Raw genomic sequence first — 17,348 nt, 5'->3', positions numbered from 1 at the left:
CACCCGAACCAGGTCAGACGTGGAAGTCAAAACAATTCTCTTTTTCCCAAAGTCATTTTTACTTGGACTGTCGGTCACTTGCCACAGACAGAATCCTGACAGACAGGCCGTCCTGGGCCAGCCCAGACGGGCTTCAAACAGCCTTGCTGCTGGCTGAGGACAGGGCGGTGAGGGTGTTAACGCCTCGTTCTTCCTGAACGAGGAAGAATCAGGGGGCCAGGGAGGGCGTCAGACCTACCTCTTGAGCCCCGCGTGAAGTCTAAGAGAATGGACACCCTGAGGTCGGAAGGAAACTTCGCCTGGAGTGACTTTTCTAGAGTGCTTTCCAGGCAATCCACCTGCCAAGAAAAGACCCCAAAAGAACAGAAATGAAAGACCCGAAAAGATGGTTATGTATTAAAGGAATGAACCAACCTGTCAGCTAATGCCCCCACGGTCCTCTTTGAAAACACACACATATACACAAGCATGTACACGCACACACCAGCCACGCTTGCCCAGAAGCCAACGCTGCAAAACCTCTTCACCTGAGGCCAGCGCAGGAACCGTAATCAGAAGACACGGCGTCTGCGGCCCGGGCCTGGCAGGAAGAGGGCTCTGGGGGTCAGGGACGCGGTGCCCAAGGGTCTGGACCTCGCCGCTCTTGAAAACACTAAGACACAAGCTCCCACACACGTTCCAATGGATCATCCTTACAGGCACACAACGAACAGCGCCCCACACATGGAGAGCACTCGGTAAATACTCGCTGAACGAATAAATCCAAGACGCAACCTGCCCACTGCCACTCTCCACAGGCTGGACGTGGCATTCTTCTCCCAGGAGAACAAACACGCTTCCCAAGCTGGCAGCTAAGAGCACGTCCTGAAAGCAGGGCAGCCTTTCCTCAGACAGGAAGGGAAGGGGTGGGCTCCCTCCTGCCCCCCACCCTTCCCCCTCGCCCTCTACCACAGCCCCTGTTCTCTTCCAGCTCCGCCCTGGGGGTTTCTGAACAAGGCAAACCAAGAAACAACACTTGCTATGGGCAAGGGTCCATCTCACTCCCTCCGAGTAGAGAGCCATCCAGGGACTCCGACAACACAACGACCTCATTCACACTCACTTCAGCTCAACCTACAGACTCTGCACTGGGCTCATCCTACAGGAAGCCCCCACTGCACAGCGGGTGACGTCTGCTCCTTCCCAGCCCCGCGTGTCTCGTTGGAAGGGACAAGCACGGCATGACAGCGAGTCTAGGTGGAGCCAGGCTGGCCGCAGACCCGCACCCGACACCAGCCCTGGGCGAAAGCAACGGCCAGCTCGACCTGCAATGCTGGCTCCTCTGTCTAATACAGACTCAGAAAGCCTTCTCTATAAAGGACCAGAGAGTAAATATCTTGGGCTTTGCAGGTCAGATGGTCCCTGTCACAGTTACTCAGTTCAGCCACTGTAGCAAGAAAGCAGCCATAGACAAAACAAAAATTAATGAGAGTCACTATGTTCCAACAAAGCTTTATTTATGGACGCAGAAATCTGAATTTCACATGCTTTTCATGTGACACAGTTACTACTCCTCTTTTCATTTTTTGCCAAACATTGAAAATGTAAAGCAGAGGACACGGGTTTGAGCCCTGGTCCAGGAAGATCCCACATGGGGTAAGATCTAGGTGCGCGGGCTTCAGTAGTCGTGGCTCGCGGGCTCTAGAACGCAGGCTCAGTAGTTGTGGCGCATGGGCAGAGCAACTAAGCCCGTGCGCCACAACTACTGAGCCTGCGCTCTAGAGCCCGTGAGCCACGACTACTGAAGCCCGCGCACCTAGAGCCCGTGCTCCGCAACAAGAGAAGCCACCGCAATGAGAAGCCCGCGCACCACAACGAAGAGTAGCCCTCGCTCGCCACAACTAGAGAAAGCCTGAGCGCAGCAACAAAGACCCAACGCAGCCAAAAATTAAATAAATAAATAAATAAATAAGTTTATTTTAAAAAAAGAGAGAAGCCACCGCAATGAGAAGCCCGTGCACCGCAACGAAGAGTAGCCCCCGCTCGCCGCAACTAGAGAAAGCCTGCGCGCAGCAACGAAGACCCAACGCAGCCAAAAATAAATAAATAAATAAATTTATTTTTAAAAAAGAAAATGTGAACACCATCCTTAGCCCATAGGCCACACATAAATAGGCAGTGGCCAGATTTGGCCTGCGGGTCACGATTCTCGGAGCCCCGGCTTGGCAGACAGATGGCCTATGGCCCCCTGTGCAGGGTGAGGAGGACACGGGCCAGCGAGGTCAGAAGGCCCAGGATCACATCTCCCTGCACCCCTAGCTGATCCTCCTGACGTGCCCCAGAATCTGGGGCAACAAGCACAAAAGCTGGCCTGAGACGCAGGCCAAGGAGGGCGGCTCTACCCCAACTCCACGGCTCTGCACAGCCCGAGGTTTTAGGGCGACTCACTACTGCCAGTAGGACCCCCCCTGCTTAAACCTTACCAGTTCCTGTTCCAAAGGACCTGTCCCCAGGTAGAGGGACGCCATCACGACCCGCCTCTTGGCTACTTTTATCTGCCCCTGAAGAGAAGAAACAATTCAAAATTCATAATCACCATTTTCATAGTTCACTGAGAAAGATACAGTCCTTTGATATTGGAGGCAAATAACACTCCAAGCTAAACTATCCTGTTTCTTCACCAATTAATATTTAAAGCAAGCCCCAAATGTGTGTGGTAACCTACCAGATAAGGACCCACAACCCTAATTTAAAATACTCAGCCTGAAAGTAAGGCATGATCTAGCCATGCTATAAGATACAGCACAGCCACGAAAAGAACGAAGATCTGTGCACACTGACATGAGGGGATGTCCACAGCGCACTGCAGGGACAGAAGCAAATCACTGAACAGAACGTAAACCATGCTCCCCCGTCACCACCCCATGCACACCTGTACAGGTGTAGGTGTGTGTGTGTGCGTGTGTGTGTGTGTGTGTGTGTGTGTGTGTGTGTGTGTCCAAGGAGCAGAGCCAGACGAGGGAGTGCGGGGGCAAACTTGCACTCCAGCCCCGTCTGCACAGCTGGGGTTTTAAAATGAGCATGTAATTTTTCTTTAAATAAATTTATTTATGTTTATTTTTGGCTGCGTTGGGTCTTCATCACTGCACACGGGCTTTCTCTAGTTGTGGCGAGCGGGGGCTACTCTTCATTGCGGTGCACGAGCTTCTCATTGCGGTGGCTTCTCTTGTTGCAGACCACGGGCTCTAGGCACGCGGGCTTCAGTAGTTGTGGCACGCGGGCTCAGTAGCTCTAGAGCACAGGCACAGTAGTTGTGGAGCACAGGCTTAGCTGCTCCGCGGCATGTGGGATCTTCCCGGACCAGGGCTCAAACCCGTGTCACCTGCATTGGCAGGCGGATTCTTAACCACTGCGCCACCAGGGAAGTCTCAAGTATGCAATAGTTTTGAGATGCAGACAGACAGGTACCTAGCTAGACACACAAACAGAACACACCAACATTCGAAGATGATGCGTCAGTCCGAAGATGATTTGTCAGTCCCAATAGCCAGTGTCCTCTCCCTAGACCTGCTCCAGCCATGGGAGGGCACCGGACCCCTCACCAGCGCAGCCAGGCCCCAGAGGAGGTCAAGAGCAGGAAGAAGGGCAGCACCACCCCCAGGGCAAGCTGGAGAGGGCACCGGGGAGGCAGGACACACGAACGTGCTGGCTTTCCCACGTGGCCCCCACAGCCTGCACTGTCGATGGAGGAAGAGGGGCATCTTGACTAGATAAACACACCAACACGCCACTGGGAAAGGCTTATATGCAAGGAACAAACAAAAGAATCTCCTATGTTTGCTGTTTCCTTCGTTTTGTTATTTATTCAGATGGTTGCTTGTGGGGAAAGTGAGTATGAAGACAGGAAAGAGAGGAAAACAAGTAAGGTGTGAGGCAATCAAGTTTGGGCAGCAAAAGTCTACGCAGTTGTTTGCCATGGCGCCAGGTCCTCTGGTACAAGCTCAGCTGTCACGAAGGCGTGGGCCCAGGCAGAAACCACGCTACACTCTCTTCTCAGGGAACACGGGCCACTCTGTCCCAGGAAGAAACACATCCCGCTCCACACAGAACGTGCTGGAGAACCCGCCCATGACTCAGTGCAGAAGGCAGGGAACGGTGGCCTCGGCTTCTTCCTGGCCTGCTGGGCTGAGCCCCTCACGTCCCTCCTGGCTGCCACAGCCCCACCCACCCCGAACAGGTGCGCCGCGTGGCCTCACCTCCAGGCCAGGGGACCCCCATGTGGAGACTCAGTCCATCCTTCACCCGGAGTGGATTGGGACACTAAGAACCACCTCCTTTGAAAAACCTGTTTCTTCAAGCCAAGCAGAGAACCAAGTAGGAGCAAAGAGCAAACAGCCTCAGCATCAGTTCTACACAAACAAGGACACACAGGAGAGTCAAGCAGTGTAGGGAAGTGGGAGAGAGCATGCACGTATGTGTGCGCGCGCGCGCACACACACACACACACACACACACACACACACACACACACACACACACACACACACACACACACACACACAGCATACTGGAACAAGCCAGCCGGAAATTAAGCTAAGAGTGGATCTACAGAACAACAGGGCAAAGGAGAGAAAATGTGCAAGCATTCAAATGAACTAGAGTTTGTTGTGCAGAAAAAGGAACATCTACATGTATTTCCTGTTATGTCCCAGCTCTCCTCCTGACCGCATCATACCTTAATTCTAACATCATTGAATTAATACAAACTCAGAATTCATGTAACTAAAAATTAATTAGTGTTTAATTACTTCATTCCGATTAGCAGTTTAACCACAAATAACTAGACGTGGCATGAACACCTGACTAATGTATTGAAAGTTGAACCCCTCCCAAATGCAAAGTTTAGCATCTCTACCAAGAGAGAGAAGGTACAAACTTTAGACAGAATTACGGAAAAGAACCAGGATCACGAGAGCTAAAACCAGACATCCAGACTTTCCAGTTACCTGTAAATACTCTCCACTGAATTGAGAGGCTCCCGGCCACTTCCTACATATCAAATCCCATCCATAGGTCGCTATGTCTCCATTTGCTGTCGTCTACTTTATGGAGCTACTGTGTGTTGGAGACGTTGCCGGGGCAGGAGTCTGCTGTGCCCTAACCAGAATGAGGTTCCTTCCCTCCCAGACGTCCTCAGCGGGGACGTGCTTGCTGAGGTCTCCAAGCTCTCACTAACCTCCCGTCTAGCCTACATCTCCAACACGGAACGAAGGGAATCAATCTGTCCACAAGAACCAAAACCTAGGACCTGACCCTCAGTGCCCGCAAGCTCTGAGCTGCTCCACCTGAGACATCAGCCACCCAGGGGAGCTTCTGATCACAGCTCAACTCAGCCATCTGTGAAGCTGAAACCTAACAGGTGGAACCCACAGGAATGAGCTGAGCAGCCAGCAAAAGCTTCTAGAACAGAAGGTGCTCCAGCCCAGGACTCAGCCAACCTTATGCCCCCAAACCTCTAATTCCATGTTTGACCCTCTCTCTCTTAGACACAACTTACCTTCATGAGCTCAAAAAACTCTGCAGGTGAAGAAAGCACCCTGACGTGAGAGCTGGAGACTCCAAACTCTGGAACCAGGTTTCTGATCCACTGGAAGCGATGCACGCCCTCCGGACACAGGCAGCAAGGAGGCGAGGTGACATGGGGGACAGCTGGAGACAGCAGAGGAGCCAACAACAGCCATGGTGGCCTGGGGAAAGAGACATACAAAGGGTCACACTTCTCAAATACTTCCTCACAACTCTCTCTCAGCTCCTGTGGGCAAATAAAATTTTGGGGGGGGGGGGCGGGGGGCGAACTTCAGATTTCCTAGACCATCTTAAGTGAGCCCCAGTCAAACTCTGCAAAAGAATTTTTCAGCCCCTACAAGTTGAGCAACTTAAGAAGTGCCAAAGCCTATGGATAAACCCCAAACTTTACGTTGATTCCAAACAACTCAAAATTTAGAGCAGCCACACGTAAACTCAAAAAAGCCATCGCCTGGTTAATGCCCCCAACGAACCCACCTGCAGAAAGCTGCCAAAGGCTGCCTGCAAGGGCAGGTCTGGTCTCAGTCTGGTGAGTACAACCCAGACCCCCGGTTGTCTGACTGATGAGATAAATGGGCTTTTATTCAAGGAAGGACCCAAAAAAAATTAAGTTTTCTCTTTAATACTAGGATACAGAGAGAAAAGCTGGCGCTGGAAGAGGTCATCTCAAGAGGGGCCAGCAGTGACAACAACTGCCCCTTCACCCCTGGACACATTCTCCTCAGAGGTCACGCCCCGTCTCTGGCTGGTTCCCATCCACTGAGGCCAAGACCGCAGTAAACGGTCCCCTGCCCGCTGAGCCTCATCTCTGTCCGGATGACAAGACACCTGCGGGGGCCGGGGGAGGGCAGCGCACACCCAGAGCCCCACACCGACCAGCCCCCCATCCGACTTCCAGCAAAGAGCAGCAGGAAAATCCTTTTCAGCGTGTGACCTTCACCACGGCCTCAAGAGGGACTCTAGGGAAAGGACGCTTAAACACCCCAAGGCCTGAAGGGCCACAAATTCCAGGAAGATGATTTCATTCACTTGCCTCCTGATAAAACGCTGAATCTTCCCAGGGTTCCTGAATGTCCCTACACGCACGCCAGATGGCCCGCAGCTGTGCTTCCCAGAAAGCCCACCGGGCTGTCACGGAGACTCATTGCCAAGAAAAGTTTAGTCAGCGGGTGGAAGACAGCGGGTCTGGACCCTGGGAAGCCAGGGTTCACCGTGGGCCTCCGAGCAGAGGTGGGGACCGCACTCCCGGGCATCAGCTTGCTACACTTCTCCTCTGGCTTCCGGGTAACAAGCAGCAAATTAAAGGCCTAGACGTGTAAACAAGAGACTGCGGCCTCGATTTCCCCAGAATGGAGGCCATGCTCCTGCTGTGCTCAAGGCTACCTTCCAGAGGGGAGAGGGAGCGCCTTCAGTCCAACGGAAAACCATGAGAACGGGAAAGGTGCACAACAATCTATCAACGTGAAGCCGCAAAGGGGGCCTAAAGTCTAACGTTCATTAATTAAACATAGCCTGTCTGAGGAGGAAAACCCCACAGCACTGTAAGATCTACTGATCTCCCAATCTCACAGCACTTATCGCTCAGACCATATAAAAAATATCCCGGGTGTCGCCTGCACCCCAGGCCATGCAGTCAGTCCCCACGCGTTCTTCAGATGAGCCAACAGACTCAGAGCCGCTCCCAAAAAGGAAGATGAGGAAACACCTCTTTGGCACACAGCAACCCAGAAGAGGGCAAGTGCCAACTTGGGCCTCAATCCAAGTTGGTGTACGGGGGAGGCACGGCCGGCCTGGGCACCACTGCCCGCAAACCTGGTGGCCTCACCAGCATACACACCTGAAATCATCTAAGAACACAAAAGAAAATGCTAAGGCTAATTAAGGAAAGGTCAAAATATACATCCAGTGCATGTACTTCAAGCGACCAAAAAGGGGAGCTGCTGATGCCTGAGCTGCTGGGGAGGCCTCACAAAACCCTCCCTCCCAATGGGCTTTGATTGCCCGGTGGGATTCAGACAGGAAGTGCGGGGGCTCCAGGCGAGGAGAGGTGCAAACAAAGGGAAGAGGCAGGAACTGCCAAAACCCACCAGCGCCAGAAAAACCCAGGAGGGGCTCAACAGGCAGTCCAGAGAAGACACACAGCGACTGTACGGGGGTTGGGCCCCCGCCACCTGGGAGAGGGGCTTGGCAGGACAGGCTTGGCCTTGGGCCACCGCAGGCAGGTTGCGGGCCTGTCGGGCAGCTCTCCTGGGAAGCTTTAGTCCAAGTCCAGATCAGGGCCTCAGTCCAAGATCTGCTGAGGGCTTTTTGATGTTGCTTCCTGTTTAACCTGTGTACTGACAGGTTTATTTTTGTTAGAGAGGAGAAGAACTGAAAGCCAATTAGGTTTCAGGGATTCATCGTGGAGGAGACCCAACCCTCGAGTGGTAACTTCACACTCCAAAGAGGAAGGTGCTTGGAAAAGGAGCACAGAGTTTTATAAAGGCCCCACAAGGTCGGCACAGGTGCGGAGACCACATCCAGACCCCAGACACTCAAAATCTAACTGCAGCACCTGGGCCGGGGCACAAGCAGCCAGCCCCCATGGGAGCCAGTGCAGGGGCCCACGTTCTCCGTGCATCTCAGCCAGATCCCCACGGGGGCGAGTTCCCGCTTTCCATGATGAACGCCTGGGAATCTTCTCAGAAAACACTTCTCCCCGTGCCAGCCACAGCCCCTGCTGCACGGTAATCCCAGCCTCCAGGGGCCGACCACCTGCAAAAGCAATTCCCCCCCTCCAGGCAGCTGTCCCAGGTCAAAACCCTAACCCCCAAGAGACAGGAGGAGGCAGGGAGCTGTGGTTACTCTACAAAAAAAGCAGGGCTGTCACACTCACCATTTAGAGAACTAAACAAACACATACACAATTTCCACATCTAGGCCTGCACTCCCCTGAATCATCTCTTTCTAGATACCATCTAGCTCCCATTTCTAGTTACAGGGAGGAGGAAGTGGCAGGGGCTGGGGGGCCAGATAATAAGGTTCTGCCGCCCTCTCACTCCTTTATTCCGGATTATCAAGGAAGTTTGGAGGACAGGGCTAGGGCCAGAGCAGGGGCGCGCCCTGGTACTCGAACTCAGGCAAGCCTAACTACTTTGCTACAGCCCTCAGCCGGTGGCAGAGGCGGCAACAACAGTGCAAAACAATCCTCAGCCCACAATTCTGAAGGTGAAATTGACAGCATCCTCTCCAAAGGGTGGGCTCCAGCCACCACCCACACAGACACCTGACTCTGGGGAAAGGTTCAGCCAGGTGATTTAGGGCTTCCTGTGAAATTTGCAGACAAATTCCCTGAGCTGGAGAGTGGGCTGGGCCTAAGTGCTGAGGACCGCTGACCTGGGGCCACTCCCTCCACCTGGAGAGGGGCCTGGGGGAATGGGGTGAGAGGATGGGGGGGGTGACTCTAGGAGGGCACAGTGAGTATGGAGGGGGAGGGCGGTGGGGAAGAGAGGGAAGTTTCTTCCCAGCATCTCTAAAAGGAATCCATGTCTGGACTGCCTTGACCAAGAACAGCATGCAGTAACACTCTTGTCCGTGGTCCGGGGGCCACCATTAAAGCAGGGACAGCAGAAGCCTGCCCTAGACAGGACGATGCACCCACCCGACTCATGAGAGGCACAGGACAGCAGCGGGACTTGAGTTCAGAGTAGCCAGCCAAACCGAAAGAGCGAGAGCAGAACGGCTGCTGAGAGGCCGCGAACACAGCTATGTGCAAGGGAAGCTTCAGGAGACGGGAGAAGGCATTTCTCCTTTGTGTGCGGAGACAGGAGTTTTCCATTCCACCAAACATTCTGAAGCTGCAAGTGCTCCATGGAAAAATACTGCCACACCTTGCATTCTCCGTTCGTCAGGATGCACAACAGTGCGCCTGGAGGTCCAACCGAGCTCTCACGGGGGCAGTGGAGGTGCTACTAAGGAAAGGCAACACCAGAGAATTCCACCTGGGTCTGCACTTCACCTCCACCAGGCCCCACACAGCTCTCACAGCTTCAGAGGACGCAGGTGCTTCCCCCGGGGCCACAGTGGTGTCACCCACCCCATGGGACACGAGGAAGCAGGCCCACCTCCTAGCGTCTTTTCAAAACAGGGTCTGCAGGGCTTTGAAGGAAGAAAATGGTGATGCCGGAGGACTGTCTCCTACACTAACCACAAATCCACCGTGGACGGCACAAGAGTTCTGTCCCCTGTACCACACCAGGGCACTACTTAAGTGTCCTGCACTCAGGGTCATGGTCTAAAGGTCCACAAGCTCTCCGGGGACTATAAGATTCGTGGTACACACTCTGTGGTTTGTATCCCACCCAAATCTGTACAAAACGACGAAACAAGAAAGTTTTTAAAAGAAACTGAGCTCTCCGGATTGCCATATTTTCAGAAACTACTTTTTAAGAAAAACCCACCCTCCCCCCGTCACACACATTTAAACGTAAAGAGGTGAAGTGATGAGAAAAGACCAAGTCATAACACTTCCTGAAAAAGGCTCGAAAAACTACACGAAAGGACGAGACTTCCTGCAGCCCCAGCAGCAGGCAGCCCTTCCTGACTAACGCAAGACCTAAACCCAAGTAAGGGAAATGAGTGTGAATTCCCGTAGGTCACAGAAGACCAACGGCCGCTGAACTCCCACAAGTCCGGCACGAGGCCGGGGCTGCCAGCATGTGGCAACACGCTGACTCTCCTCTTGGCTTGTCCAAAAGAAAGTCGATTACATCGAGGGGCTAGAAACCTAACATATACTTATAACCCACAACACACCTCCGTAGCCAAAGGCACCAGGCATAGCCAAGTGCCTGCAGAGAACGACTCACACGTTCTACTAATCCAAACTGCTGCAACCAGCCTGACTTCCCGGCAGTGAAAACGACTCGTTTACATTACTCAGATCACGTGTTTACAAGGGCATTATCTATCAGACAGCTTCAATCCCAGGCTAGTTTCTATCTACCAGCACACAGCTGGCTGACCCGCCTAATTCAGCAGCAGCAGCAATGTGCTCAGAGGGTACTCAGGTTAATATGAACCTAATAAAGCTACAATTTACAAGTCAGTCAGCTGCAAATCTTATTTTAATTCTCTGCAAGATCGAATTTGAATTATTTGGGGAAATCATGCTTTGATTCTAAATATCCCCCCTCCCACCCATTCTACTGCTATAATACAAGAGGTGGCGCTACTGAACTCTAACGAATAAGGAGGACTGGGTCCCAGCATCAGAAAACTCAGAGAAAAAGTAATTTCTGGAAATCTGGTGGTCCCTCAGAGTAGAAACCACTAAGAAGTTGAGTAAGAGTATGTTGAGCTGGCATTACAAGGTAAGGAAACCTAATAAAAAGAACAGTTTGCTGGTTATGTTTCCCTCTTACACTCAGGAAAGTTAGGACACCCCACCACCACCCCCCCACACACACACACACACATACACACACCTAGAATAAAGAAAATAGAACTTGGGTTTCAAAAATAAAGACTTTTCTGCACACATAGCTCAAATTGAAAATAGTTTTAAAAAAAGAAAAAGGAGACCACGGAGAAAATATTTCCTTGTATGGCAGCAAACTCGGTTAGGAACTAACGCCCTCTTGACACATTTTCCACCAGGTCTCATACTCCAAATAACAAGTCAATTCTGTGTAGTCTGATGACTCCAAGAAACTACCTGAAGTTTCTGTCTTCCTCTCCTGAGCGCCGGATCTGCCCTTCACCTGAACAGTGAGCGCCTCCACTTGGACCCACCTGGATACTAATTGACATGCCCCGAACTCACCTTATCGTCATCCCCCAAACCTGGCCCTCTTTCTCGCTCCCTGTTTTAGTGAAGCATGCCACCACCCGTGTGGTCACCCGAGTCAGAAACATGACCTACCTCCTCAGCACCCCCTACACAACCCCCCCCCAGGGCTGATTCCAGCCCAGCCCTCTCCTCTCCTCCCACTGTCCGTGACTTCATACAAGCCCTGCCCCCTCAGGCCTAGACCACTATCAAGAGAAACTGTACAGGGACTCTCAGAGCTTGCCTCGCTCGGTCTCAGCCCAGCTCCTCTCGCTCCCTCCCGTCCCTCCTCAGTACGCAGTCGGCTCCTGGAAACGGTCTGAGCACCTGTGGCACCTCAGCGCTGCTTTCCGCTGCTGCCACCAGCAGCCTACATCACTCACTATCCTTCCTTGAACACTGGCTCCCCACTGCCTCACCTAGCCCACTCCCACACGCCTCCAAAACACAGCTCCAACATCACCACCACGAGGGAGCCTTCTGTGACTTCCAGGTGTGCCTTAGTGCCGCCACGACCTTTCCTACCTTACTTTACTACTGTCTGTTTATGGGTCTGAGCACCTTGAAGGTAGGACTATGTATGTTTCCTTGGTACCTAGCACAGCATAGCAGTGCTCTATACACGCATGCTGAATAAGTGAATGAATCCAGCTGTCCATGGTAATGAGTCAGATGCCTGCTTAAGAAAAAACAGCAGTATTTCCAAATCACTAATTAGAAGTAATTTTTTTAAATTAATTAATTTATGGCTGCTTTGGGTCTTTGTTGCTGCGCACGGGCTTTCTCTAGTTGCAGTGAGCGGGGGGCTACTCTTCGTTGCAGTGCACGGGAGTCTCATTGCCGTGGCTTCTCTTGTTGCAGCACGGGCTCTAGGTGCGTGGGCTTCAGTAGTCGTGGTGCACAGGCTCAGCAGTTGTGGCTCACGGGCTCTAGAGCGCAGGCTCAGTAGCTGTGGCGCACGGGTTTAGGTGCCCCGCGGCATGTGGGATCTTCCCGGACCAGGGCTCGAACCCGCGTCCCCTGCATTGGCAGGCAGATTCTTAACCACTGCGCCACCGGGGAAGCCCCTAGAAGTAATTTTAAATAGAGTTCTCTGTCACTATGGCTGTCTCTAACTGAAAGGAAACCACTGCAGTAAAGAACTGTTCCCTCTCACCAACTCCCCTTGCTAGTCACGAGGATTCACCAGGCACTCCAACAGTTGAGTCAGACCGGCAAGCTAAAATCTAAAATAAGTTCATGACTACACAGAACTATTATCAATGAATCGATGATCAGAGTTACAAGAAACCACATCATTCGGGGAATGAGGACTTGGCTGGTGCAACTGAACAATGGAGAAGAAACGAAAGTCAGCAGCCACTGGAGGTGAGTGGCCATACAGACATGAGTAACCCCAAACACCCAGGCCACAAAGAAGCAGAAAAAATCTGCAAACCGAATAAGGCAAAGAAAGGGTCAGAACCCCACAGTATTGCAGTAATACTGCTCAAAACATTTATCCTCCGTCCTAGCGCAGGCATCACCTCCAAGGATTATAAGACGCAAATTTCTGACATTTGTGTTTCTATGTCTGTGATTTAACTGAGTTCCTGGTTTAATTTTTGACCCAGAGTCTTAACCAACTTAATCAAAAAGAAATATGGAGCCACAAGTCCTGCATCCACTAATGCTATTTACAAAAAAGACTTTTAAGAAGTCAATTTAGACTATCCCCACGGCCACACTGCCCTCTCTCCCCACAGAAAAACACACAAGAGAAATGTCTTTCTTAAAAGAATTTGTGGCGATTGCCCCAACAGCCTTTAGTAATCAACTCCAACGTTAAACAGTGATTAATCATGAAGTGCTTTTCTGTATAGTTTAAATACATACAAGGGAAATGACAAAATGGCCTAAACATCTCGTCCTTGAGAACATTTTTTGAAACTTTAAACCAAATTTCTCAGTGGTTTGATACCAGGACGTAGAAGTCATCTGACTTCACTACCCACTGGAATAAAAAGGTCTTTGCTAAGCACGAATTGCAGAGGACGGAGGCCACCTCTTCTACACCCCACTCCCACCGGGTTCACTGATGTGAAACTTAAAGCCGTTCTGATCAGTAAGCTTCCAGGAGTTCCGTCCTGGGCTGATTCTATCACAAAAAGTTCCCCTAAGTCAAACCTGAATTTTTGCTGAAAATCTTCCAAAGTAACCCAATAAAAAGCAGGTTCCTTTCCATACCTAGAATCAGCACACATGACTGGACCACAGATCTCTCTACCAAAGGCCAGAAGGTCACATCTCACCCTAGTAGCAGATAAAAATTTAAGGCGCAAACTCTGCAAAAGGACGCAGTTCCAAGATTTTTTTTCTTAAGAAACAAGTGTAAGGCTCGAGTCTCTCCAACAAGAAAACTATTTGCACATAAGTCTTTTTTTTTTTTTTTTTTTTTTTAATATTAGCAACAGCAGCAGGCCTCTTAGGTCAGCATGTACTTGGCAAATGTTTACTTCGAAAGACCACTGCCTGAACGAACTGCTTCAAAGCCTACTTCACTATTTCCATAACTCACTTCAGTACTTTTCCAAAACACAGGCCCTTTGCAAAGTGTAAAAGGGGTTTCACGTGGTTCCTCTTCCCTGGCCTGAGTGTTCCAGACTCAGAATTGCTTCACAGCCCTCTCTGGCAGGATGTGAGAAATGTTGCAGGCACAGAATCCCAGCAGGGCTGATTCACTCCCGTCAAGTCACCGCGCAGCTAGGATTACTTAAGGAAAAGACACCTCCGGACCCAAACAGTGTCTCTCGCGAAGACTCTCCAACACACACACCCCGGGGCCCAAAGCCACGCACGAACTCATCCCCCCGCCCCGGGTGTGCACACACAGCCCTTTCGCTCCAGCGTACGAGGACGGAGGCCGGGCTCAGCCCCCGCAGGCCCGGGCCGGCCCGACCGACCTCAGGCGGGGGCCCCCTCCCCGGGAAGGCCGGCGGCGAGGCGGGACTGCGGGGGCCGGGCGGGCCCGCGCGCGGGGACACGGAGAGCTCACCGCGACGCCGGGGGCGCCGGATGAGGGTCGGGGCCGGGCGCGCCCTCAGCCCCACCGCTCTCTCACCTCCTGCGCCGGCGGTCCCGGTTCCTGCCGAGTCGGTCGGACAGGCGCCCCAGGAGAGCGGCCAGCCCGGGGCGGCCAGGCAGGAGGCCCAGCAGCCGCCTCCAGAACACCGGCCCCGCCGCCGCAGCCGCCGCCGCCATGGAGATTCGCCGCTTCCGCTTCCGGCGCGCGAGAACTTTATTGACAACCGCGCGCGCGAACACGGGCGGCGCGCGGGAGCCTCGAGGGGAGGCGGACCCACCCCGCAGCCTTCGTTTCCCGCCAGGGGGGCGCAGGTGTGCTGCGCGCAGGGGCCAGGCCGTGGAGGAGCAGGGCGCGGGCACCAGCATCCCCTGACTCGGTCTCGATACCGGATGGGGGTGGAGAGTGAGGGACATCACCTGTCAGACCCCACGACCAAGTTCAGGCTGGACCTGACAGGCCGAGCCCCTGCTCCAAGGTGTTAGCTAAGATGTACAGAAGTGGGTGACCGTTGACTCACCCGAGCGCACTGAGAACGGAAAATCCCCATCAGACCCAGGCGGGACCATCTTTCACCTTGTCAGCCCCGGGCCTGCAGCTCCAGGGCACAGAGAAGCTCACCCAGTCTAGGTGCAGTAAAGACCCCTCCATCCTCCCCATGCGCCCAAATGCATACACACGCTGTAACCCCGCCCCTGGGAACTACGGCTCCATGGCCAAAGAGGCTGAGGGAGCTCATCCCTACAGCCAAGAACACTTTTTTGTAGCTGATTTTAAAAAGGTAACAGATGACTCTCATCTGTATCATGTGGTTCCTTGGCAGGATCCACATAGGCTGGGACTTGGAAACTGGAAAATCTGTAGGAGATAATCATATCCTACTTATGGCGGGGAGGGGAGGTGTTGTGTGGTTAAAAGGATATGGACACACAGGATACAAAACATTCCGAATTCTGCTTTCAACAAATTACCCGAGGAAATGAATTACACATTCCCTACAAGAATGTTCATCTCAGCGTTGTTCATATCAAAAGTCTGGAAGCAATCAACACTGGGGAGTTGGTTAAATAATGGTAAATCACTATGTTGGAAGACCGTGCATTCATTAAAAAAAAGTATGTTCTACAAGAATGGTTAATGGGAGTTCCCTGGCAGTCCAGTGGTTAGGACTCCGTGCTTTTACTGCCATGGCCCTGGGGTTCAATCCCTGGTTGGGGCACTAAGATCTCAGAAGCCGATCCTGCAAGCCACGCGGTGTGGCCGAAAAAAAAAAAAGAATGGTTAATGAGGGCTTCCCTGGTGGCACAGTGGTTAAGAATCCGCCTGCCAATGCAGGGGACACGGGTTCGAACCCTGGTCCAGGAAGATCCCACACGCCACGGAGCAACTAAGCCTGTGCGCCACAACTGCTGAGCCTGAGCTCTAGAGCCCGCAAGCCACAACTACTGAGCCCACACGCCGCAACTACTGAAGCCCACGCGCCTAGAGCCCATGCTCCGCAACAAGAGAAGCCACCACGTTGAGAAGCCTGTGCACCACAATGAAGAGTAGCCCCCGTTTGCCACAACTAGAGAAAACCCATGCACAGCAACGAAGACCCAATGCAGCAAAAATAAAATAAATAAATTTATTAAAAAAAAGAATGGTTAATGAAATTAAGAGTAAAATCCAGATTTCAAAGAGTAGTATAGAGCTTATCCCATTTTGTTAAAAATTTGAGAGTGTGGGTACAGACAGACTGAAACTAAATATACCAAAATGTTAACATTGGTTATTTGGTGCTATTTAAGAATTTCCAAATTGTTTACAATCAGAGAGTACTTCAGATTTTAATTTTTCCTTTAAGTTCAGATAGCTTTACAAATACAGGGTGGAATTTGATTCAACTCTTCCAAGTTAGAAGTGGTGAATCATCAAATTGCCTAATTTCCAGGAACTAGAATGAAACTATCCCTTGCTTGGTTCTACTTTTGCACCATGCCTGGCACAGGGTAGTTGCAGGGCCAAGGTGCTGAATGGCTGCACCATGATGCTGGGCAATGAGTACCACGTGGGCCACAAGAGCATCCTAACCATCCTGAAAAGAGCTGGCAGCTTCTTTTCGCAATGTGATGCTTTGCTGGATAAGGTATTAAGTGAGACAAGCAACCATAGTACCATCCCACTGGGAATTTCTGATCTAAAGTAAACTATAGTAGCACACAGAGATATTGACAGTACGGTAAGTTAAACTAAGGAGTATTTACATTAAGTATAAACAGCAGACAATGACCCCAGTCCTTTCTGAAGCCACACACTGAGAGCCTCTGGCCTTCCTGGCTACTTTGAAACAGTCAGAGCTACAACAAGAGTGGGGCAACTACGACTTTGCCCTACAACACACACATTTAGAGTTGCAAAAATTTTAAATAATGGTTTTCAGGGATTGAGCAATTTTTTAGATGGTTACATTTTTACATGGTGACAGCACGCAAACACTGTTTCCTCCAAGAAGTCTCATCTGGGCTAGTTAGGGAGAATAAGTAGAGGAGATAGTCATGCTCTCAGCTAACACAGGTGGCCCAGAAAGTCTGCCTGGGAGCACCCCCAAGCTGCTTGGAGGACAGGCAGTCTGGGCAGACACGACGACAGCTGCTGGGGGTTCTCAAGTCACACCTTGATGACCCCAGACGAGAAAGCATCTGTTCTCTGAAGCCCCTCGGTGGCTCGGAAGCCCATCCGCTGAGTCCCCCTCATCCTCCTGTCTGCACCCACTGCCTTCTCGTTAGTCTGCTTGCTTCTTCCCAGACAGGAGGTGCCAGGGTGAGAATGACAGGGTCGATGGACTGATGACCGAGATCATGTCTTCCCAAACGGAAAAGGAAAGCCATTCATGAAAAGAAGAGTTGACGTCAGGGAGTGGTGGGCTGCTGC

The 17,348-nt window shown here is 51.8% G+C and overlaps 1 protein-coding gene across 13 annotated transcripts in view; it reads right to left on the bottom strand.

Annotated features, from left to right (window-relative positions):
* The window catches only part of PGS1 (phosphatidylglycerophosphate synthase 1), a 66,438-nt gene extending 51,443 nt beyond the window's left edge, over positions 1–14,995 (bottom strand). For 8 of the 13 annotated variants that reach the window (XR_005017754.1, XR_005017755.1, XR_005017756.1 and 5 more), the window contains exons 1-4: positions 14,475–14,994; positions 5,537–5,726; positions 2,463–2,540; positions 239–338 (exon numbers count right to left, since the gene is read on the bottom strand). Coding sequence is in view for 8 of the 13 variants with exons in the window: in XM_036836423.1 (XP_036692318.1) it covers positions 239–338; positions 2,463–2,540; positions 5,537–5,726; positions 14,475–14,851 (745 nt within the window). In the remaining 5 variants the exon portion in view is untranslated. Of the gene's footprint in view, positions 1–238; positions 339–2,462; positions 2,541–5,536; positions 5,727–14,474 lie in introns of all 13 variants that reach the window. The other 5 variants (XR_005017752.1, XR_005017753.1, XM_036836417.1 and 2 more) reach the window with 2 other exon arrangements.
* Positions 14,996–17,348: the final 2,353 nt, after the last annotated feature.

This window comes from Balaenoptera musculus, chromosome 20, assembly GCF_009873245.2.
Source record: "Balaenoptera musculus isolate JJ_BM4_2016_0621 chromosome 20, mBalMus1.pri.v3, whole genome shotgun sequence".
Classification (NCBI taxonomy): domain Eukaryota; kingdom Metazoa; phylum Chordata; class Mammalia; order Artiodactyla; family Balaenopteridae; genus Balaenoptera; species Balaenoptera musculus.
This window is presented reverse-complemented; position numbering and strand designations above follow the sequence as displayed.